General features: G+C 44.9%; 1 protein-coding gene across 1 annotated transcript in view; it reads left to right on the top strand.

Moving 5' to 3' along the window:
* Positions 1 to 244: 244 nt before the first annotated feature.
* LOC116685703 (heat shock factor protein) overlaps positions 245 to 8,486 on the top strand; it is a 29,405-nt gene continuing 21,163 nt past the window's right edge. Inside the window, exons 1-3 of the mRNA XM_032510626.1 lie at positions 245 to 656; positions 4,932 to 5,040; positions 5,140 to 5,276. Coding sequence (XP_032366517.1) covers positions 537 to 656; positions 4,932 to 5,040; positions 5,140 to 5,276 — 366 coding nt within the window. The 5' untranslated portion in view covers positions 245 to 536. The remainder of the gene's footprint in view (positions 657 to 4,931; positions 5,041 to 5,139; positions 5,277 to 8,486) is intronic.

Here is an 8,486-nt window from a genome sequence, read left to right as displayed (position 1 = left end):
ACCAGACTCCATGTAAATAATCACTACTTTTAGCGTGAATAGGGCAGCATATCTCCACATGTAAACGTAACAGTGGAAAGATGAACCAAGATGGCTTTTGGTAGTTTTGTTTATAAATTTATAAATATATGTATATATGTGTGTGTGTGTGTGTGTGTGTGTGTGTGTGTGTGTGTGTGTGCGCATAAATGTTTCCAAAAGAGGATAAAAACACCAGCGCTCATACGTTGCAGCGTGACCTGACGTCGTGGCGTCATCACGGCGCGACAACCAGCTGGCTACGCAGTTGTTTGTTTGATCGGATTTGTTCTACTTTCTGTCCGCGGATGAGTTGATAGAACTCCGTTTAAAGCGCCGCAGGAACCTAGATTAGACCCGGACCAGGACCCGGACAGGACCCGGACCAGACCCGGACCAGACCCCAGCCCGGCTCCGCGTCGCGCGCTGTATGTTCGGAGAGCTTTGAGAAGAATGCTAACTGTTAGCTGCCGTTAGCTCAGATTAGCTCGGTGTGCGTTCAATCCTTCGTTTCTGACATGGAGTATCCCGGAGGAGGGGGGGCGGTGCTGGGCGGCGGGAACGTCCCGGCCTTTCTCACCAAGCTGTGGACCCTGGTGGAGGACCCGGATACGGACCCACTCATCTGCTGGAGCCCGGTACCCGCCACACACGTTAGCTGTTAGATGCTAGCTGAAATTATCTGATGGGTTAGCTGTTAGCTGCTAGCTGCTAGCTGAGATTATCTGATGGGTTAGCTGTTAGCTGCTAGCTGCTAGCTGAGATTATCTGATGGGCTAGCTGTTATCTGATAGTTCATATCAATCTAGTAGCAAACAAGTTGTAATGTCACCCTACAGGACAGATGTTCAACATCAGGTAGAAACAAGCTGTAATGTTACCCTACAGGACAGATGTTCAACATCAGGTAGAAACAAGCTGTAATGTTACCCTACAGGACAGATGTTCATCATCAGGTAGAAACAAGCTGTAATGTTACCCTACAGGACAGTGTTCAACATCAGGTAGAAACAAGCTGAATGTACTCAGGACAGATGTTCATCATCAGGGGAAACAAGCTGTAATGTTACTACAGGAAGATGTATCATCAGGGAGAAACAAGCTGTAAGTTACCCTACAGGACAGATGTTCATCATCAGGGAGAAACAAGCTGTAATGTTACCCTACAGGACAGATGTTCATCATCAGGGAGAAACAAGCTGTAATGTTACCCTACAGGACAGATGTTCATCATCAGGGAGAAACAAGCTGTAATGTTACCCTACAGGACAGATGTTCATCAGGTAGAAACAAGCTGTAATGTTACCCTACAGGACAGATGTTCAACATCAGGTAGAAACAAGCTGTAATGTTACCCTACAGGACAGATGTTCATCATCAGGGAGAAACAAGCTGTAATGTTACCCTACAGGACAGATGTTCATCAGGTAGAAACAAGCTGTAATGTTACCCTACAGGACAGATGTTCATCAGGAGAAACAAGCTGTAATGTTACCCTACAGGACAGATGTTCACCATCAGGGAGAAACAAGCTGTAATGTTACCCTACAGGACAGATGTTCATCATCAGGAGAAACAAGCTGTAATGTTACCCTACAGGACAGATGTCATCATCAGGGAGAAACAAGCTGTAATGTTACCCTACAGGACAGATGTTCATCATCAGGGAGAAACAAGCTGTAATGTTACCCTACAGGACAGATGTCATCATCAGGGAGAAACAAGCTGTAATGTTACCCTACAGGACAGATGTTCATCATGGAGAAACAAGCTGTAATGTTACCCTACAGGACAGATGTTCATCATCAGGGAGAAACAAGCTGTAATGTTACCCTACAGGACAGATGTTCATCATCAGGTAGAAACAAGCTGTAATGTTACCCTACAGGACAGATGTTCATCATCAGGGAGAAACAAGCTGTAATGTTACCCTACAGGACAGATGTTCGCATCAGGTAGAAACAAGCTGTAATGGTACCTACAGGACAGATGTTCATCTACAGGAGAAACAAGCTGTATGTTACCTACAGGACAGATGTCATCATCAGGGAGAAACAAGCTGTAATGTTACCTACAGGCGATGTTCATCATCAGGAGAAACCAGCTGTAATGTACCCTACAGGACAGATGTTCATCAATCAGGTAGAAAACAGCTGTAATGGTACCCTACAGACAGATGTTCACATCAGAGAAAAAGCTGTAATGTTACCCTACAGGACAGATGTTCAACATCAGGGAGAAACAAGCTGCAATGTTACCTACAGGACAGATGTTCATCATCAGGGAGAAACAAGCTGTAATGTTACCTACAGGACAGATGTTCATCATCAGGGAGAAACAAGCGTAATGTTACCCTACGGACAGATGTTCACATCAGGGAGAACAAGCTGATGTTACCCTACAGGACAGATGTTCTCATCAGGGAGAAACAAGCTGTAATGTTACCTACAGGACAGTGTTCACATCAGGAGAAACAAGCTGTAATATGTACCCCACAGGACAGATGTTCACATCAGGTAGAAACAAGCTGTATGTTACCCTACAGGACAGATGTTCATCATCAGGGAGAACAAAGCTGTAATGTTACCCTACAGGACAGATGTGTCTCATCAGGGGAGAAACAAGCTGTAATGTACCCTACAGGACAGATGTTCATCATCAGGTAGAAACAAGCTGTAATGTTACCCTACAGGACAGATGTCTACAGACAGATGTTCTCATCAGGGAGAAACAAGCTGTAATGTACCCTACAGGACAGATGTTCATCATCAGGAGAAACAAGCTGTAATGTTACCCTACAGGACAGATGTTCATCATCAGGTAGAAACAAGCTGTAATGTTACCCTACAGGACAGATGTCATCATCAGGGAGAAACAAGCTGTAATGTTACCCTACAGGACAGATGTTCATCAGGTGAAAAAAGCTGTAATGTTACCTACAGGACAGATGTTATCACGGTAGAAAAAGCTGTATGTTACCCCAGGACAGATGTTCATCCTCAGGAGAGAGAAACAAGCTGTAATGTTACCCTACAGGACAGATGTTCATCACAGGAGAAAAGCTGTTATGTTACCTACAGGACAGATGTTCATCTCAGGGAGAAACAAGCTGTAATGTACCCTACAGGACAGGTGTTCATCATCAGGGAGAAACAAGCTGTAATGTTACCCTACAGGACAGATGTTCATCATCAGGAGAAACAAGCTGTAATGTTACCCTACAGGACAGATGTTCATCAGGGAGGAAACAAGCTGTAATGTTACCCTACAGGACAGATGTTCATCATCAGGAGAAACAAGCTGTAATGTTACCCTACAGGACAGATGTTCATCATCAGGAGAAACAAGCTGTAATGTTACCCTACAGGACAGATGTTCATCATCAGGGAGAAACAAGCTGTAATGTTACCCTACAGGACAGATGTCAGTCAGGTAGAAAACAAGCTGTAATGTTACCCTACAGGACAGATGTTATCATCAGGAGAAACAAGCTGTAATGTTACCTACAGGACAGATGTGTATCATCAGGAGAAACAAGCTGTAATGTACCCTACAGGACAGATGTTCATCATCAGGAGAAACAAGCTGTAATGTTACCCTACAGGACAGATGTTCATCATCAGAAAACAAGCTGTAATGTTACCCTACAGGACAGATGTTTCATCTCAGGAGAAACAAGCTGTAATGTTACCTACAGGACAGATGTCATCATCAGGTAGAAACAAGCGGTAATGTTTACCCTACAGGACAGATGTTCATCATCAGGAGAAACAAGCGTAATGTTACCTACAGGACAGTGTCAACATCAGGGAGAAACAAGCTGTAATGTTACCCTACAGGACAGATGTCATCATCAGGGAGAAACAAGCTGTAATGTTACCTACAGGACAGATGTTCATCATCAGGAGAAACAGCTGTAATGTTACCCTACAGGACAGATGTTCATCATCAGTGGAGAGAAACAGCGTAATGTTACCCTACAGGACAGATGGTCATCATCAGGGAGAAACAAGCTGTAATGTTACCCTACAGGACAGATGTTCAGCATCAGGGAGAAACAAGCGTAATGTTACCCACAGGACAGATGTTCACATAGGTAGAAACAAGCTGTAATGTTACCACAGGACAGATGTTCATCAGGAGAACAAGCGTAATGTACCCTACAGGACAGATGTTCATCATCAGGAGAAACAAGCTGTAATGTTACCCTACAGGACAGATGTTCACATCAGGTAGAAAAAGCTGTAATGTTACCCTACAGGACAGATGGTCATCATTCAGGTAGAAACAAGCTGTAATGTTACCCCACAGGACAGATGTTATCATCAGGAGAAACAAGCTGTAATGTTACCCTACAGGACAGATGGTCATCATCAGGTAGAAACAAGCTGTAATGTTACCCACAGGAGATGTTCATCAGGGAGAAACAAGCTGAATGTTACCCTACAGGACAGATGTTCATCAGGAGAGAGGAAACAAGCTGTAAGTTACCCTACAGGACAGATGTCAACATCAGGTAGAAACAAGCTGTAATGTTACCTACAAGGACAGATGTTCATCATCAGGGAGAAAAACAGCTGTAATGTTACCTACAGGACGATGTTCATCATCAGGTAGAAACAAGCTGTAATGTTACCCTAGGACAGATGTTCATCACTCAGGAGAAACAAGCTGTAATGTTACCCTACAGGACAGATGTTCATCACAGGTAGAAACAAGCTGTAATGTTACCCTACAGGACAGTGTTCAGCACAGGGAGAAACAAGCTGTATGTTACCCTACAGGACAGATGTTCAGCATACGGAGAAACAGCTGTAATGTTACCTACAGACAGATGTTCAGCACCAGGAGAGAAGAATACTAAAATGTTACTAAATATATTGTTATTAATATTATTAATATTAATATTCCAGAGTGGGTCCAGCTTCCACGTGTTCGATCAGGCTCGTTTCTCTAAAGAAGTTTTACCAAAGTTCTTCAAACACAACAACATGGCGAGTTTCATCAGACAGCTCAACATGTGTGAGTATCAGTCTGTATTGTATGTATATATATATATATATATATATATATATATATATATATATATATATATATAATAAATTATGTATGTGTTCCCAGATGGTTTCAGGAAAGTGGTCCACATCGAGCAGGGGGGTCTGGTGAAACCAGAGAAAGACGACACCGAGTTCCAGCATCAGTTCTTCATCAGAGGACAGGAAGGACTGCTGGACAACATCAAACGGAAAGTTACCACGGTAACCTGGAGACACACACAGACATACACATACACACACACACAGATACCACACACACACACCACACACACATACACACACACACACACACACACAAACACCACACACACACACACACAAACACAGGGACATATACAACACACACACTCAGACCACAACACACACACACACACACACACACTACAGGCTAACGTCTGTCTGGTGTTATTAGCTAACGTAGCATCAGTCAGATAGATAGCTACAACGCTGCTGAAATGACTGATATCTTAGCTACAAGTGAGCTACGAGCTAGCTACAAGCTAGCTTAGCTCAAGCTAGACAAGTAGCATTATAAACAACTCACCTCACATGGCGTGGCAGCGCTGATGAATAATTCAATAAATAATAATAAATATAATAATTCATCTCGGCACCCCCAGCGTGAGAGGGAAGAACATGTCCTGATACCCGCAGCATTTAGCGGTGTGTCCATGGTAACGGACCCAGCGGCTCCATGGTAACGGTGTCGCTCTCTTTGATTGGTCCAGGTGGCGTCGGTGCGTCAGGATGAAGCCAAGATAGCTGCCGACGACGTGCACAGATCCCGAAGACGTCTGTGCACTGATCAAAGGGAAGCAGGAGACCACGACCAGGATCAGCTCCATGAAACAGTGGATGAGTCCAGACCTGGAGGCCTGGACCAGGCAGTGCTATGAGTCCAGAACCAGGACGTCCTGGTCCAGAACAGCTAGAGCCAGAACCAGAGACTATCAGAATTACTGGACAAAACACGGCCTGTGCAAGAAGTCGTCAGACAATGTCCTCCCAGAAACCAGTTTTTCTGACTTGGCTCAAGACCAGTAGCTTAGAAGACCCAGCTTAGGACCAGAGATACAGAGTCTTGACCACAGCTGAGGACGCAAAGGCTAGGGCCCAGGAGCCTAGGACATAGAGCTAGAGCCAGAGCGAAACAGCTATACCCTTGACCCTGGTCCAGAACCTCAGTTCCTGTCTGTTTTCAGTGCCACTATAGCTTCAGCTTGGGTTGTCTAACCTAGCTAACCCTGTTTTCTCTTTCTGTCTTGTCAGGCTCTTTGCCACCTGTTAGCTATCATTGCTAGGTTAGTCTGGCATTTGTGTAGCTCCTATTCCCTGTGATTTCGGCTGTTGCTGTGTCAGGCTATGTTCAGCTTTAGCAGGCTAGTATCCACTGTTGCTCTGTGTTTTCAGGCTGTTAGCATGACTAGCTCTCCCTTTTTGCGATGTGAGACAGGCTTGATAGATGCATGCTAGTCATAAATACACTTCGTTTGTTCTCTTGCTGTTTACCAGGATCTTGCTTAGTCCCTGTCACTAGCTTGATTTCCGTTTAGTCTCTCGTGTGTGTTTCAGGTCTTGGCTTTGTATAGGACTTATGCTAGCTATCCCTGTTGCCTATGTGTGACGTCAGGGAAAACTACCTTCCACGTGTATGCTGCTATCTATCCCTGTGCTAGGTGATTCAGGCTGTTAGCTCTACGTATGGTCCCTGTTGCTCTGTGATTTGCATTCCCCCTCTCCCGGGACAGTGGGTTAGCATTTGCAAGCTCACCCTGCTCCTCTGTGTTTTCAGTATGGAGGATACGCACGCACTGCTCCTCAGAGTTAGCCTGTGTATCTGGGGAAAGACGAGGTGGCCAGTCTGAGGGCCAGGCAGAAAAAAACGCATCCGTACACCACGAAACGTTGTCAACCGCCCACTAAGACCCAACACTAACTAATTTCAAATGATTTGTGATTCCTTTTTTTGGAGCATTTATTAGTTTAAAAGGATATCCTACCTAGAGACAATTGCCAAATGCAGAAATACGGAACCCATAACACTAAATTACTATAAAGGTAGAAAGTGTTAGCTCTAACCTAGTTGCACAGCAGAAACCAAGCGTCTCTCTATACCACCCAAGCAGAGCATCGAGTTTCCTATGTTCCTCTGGCGTACTCACTAGTCCCCAGTGATCCACACTAGGGTCTGTGTCATGGGAAGGCCAAGAGGGCAGCGATCCCCGGCATGGTGATAGTTACCTGGACTTATATATACATATCAATATAGACACCGACGATATATCAGCGACACTATATATCGGTTATCTATTAGGGTAAAGTTTAATAGAAGGTATTATATTATATATATATCTCTATTACGGTATGAGAACACCACATGCACAAAGTATGTATATAACATACATGTGTGTGTGTTCGGTGGTGTGGTAGTACTAGATTTACTGTCGAAGCCAAGTACGTGCTCCAGTTCGCGCTGCATTGCTCAGTGACTGCTCTAGCTCCGCCCACTCCATGCACAAGATACAGCCCGCCAAGCTCTCATGGAGGCCCTGCAATAAGGACATCGGAAGCACTTGAGAAGGCAATCAGCTCTCCACGAACTACTAACATCATTGCATGAACTAGACCCCTGTGGTGAATCATACACTACGTGGTATCGTCTATCTACAGTGTACTCTCTCTGTTAATACCTATACGCTGTGTGTGTTGTGTGTGTGTGTGTGGTGTGTGTGTGTGTGTGTGTGTGTGTGTGTGGTGTGTGTGTGTGTGTGTGTGGTGTGTGTGTGTGTGGGTGGGGTATTGTGTGATGTGTGTGTGTGTGTTGGTGTGTGTGGGGGTGTGTTGGTGTGTGTTGTGTGTGTGTGTGTTTGTGTCGTGTGTGTGTGGGTGTGGTGTGGTGTGTGTGTGGTGTGCTTGTGTGGGTGTGTGTGTGGGGGGTGTGGTGTGGTGTGTTGTGTGTGGTGTGTGTGGTGTGTGCAGGCTGCAGCCAGGTCTGCGGTAGCGACTCTCTGGTTGACCTCTGGACCCTGGTGGGGGGTTTGAGTGTGGGTGTGGGGGGGGCATCTGTTTTCTCTGACATCCAGAAAGTGGCACGCCCACAGCGGAGAGCGTGATCAGTGAGTGGATGGCTGAAGGGTGAGTACCCGTTACATCATTTCCTTTTCAGTCAGCGGAAGCAACACTGAGTATACAGATCAAACGTCCTTCACACTCAAAGAACCAAGGCAAACATTAAATATAATATCTATTACAGCGCATAGAATATCCTATAAACATATATAGCTAAATAATATATATATATTCAATATTTATTATCTATATATATACTACCACACTCACGGCCCCTTTCTTCGGTACCCCCTGTCCAAATGTGCCGTTAATCGCTCCATCATTTTTTTCTAGCCTGACACC

Source organism: Etheostoma spectabile, unplaced genomic scaffold, assembly GCF_008692095.1.
Source record: "Etheostoma spectabile isolate EspeVRDwgs_2016 unplaced genomic scaffold, UIUC_Espe_1.0 scaffold121, whole genome shotgun sequence".
In the NCBI taxonomy this organism is placed as follows: Eukaryota; Metazoa; Chordata; class Actinopteri; order Perciformes; family Percidae; genus Etheostoma; species Etheostoma spectabile.
Note: the sequence above shows the minus strand (reverse complement) of the source record. Positions and strands in the feature narration are given on the sequence as shown.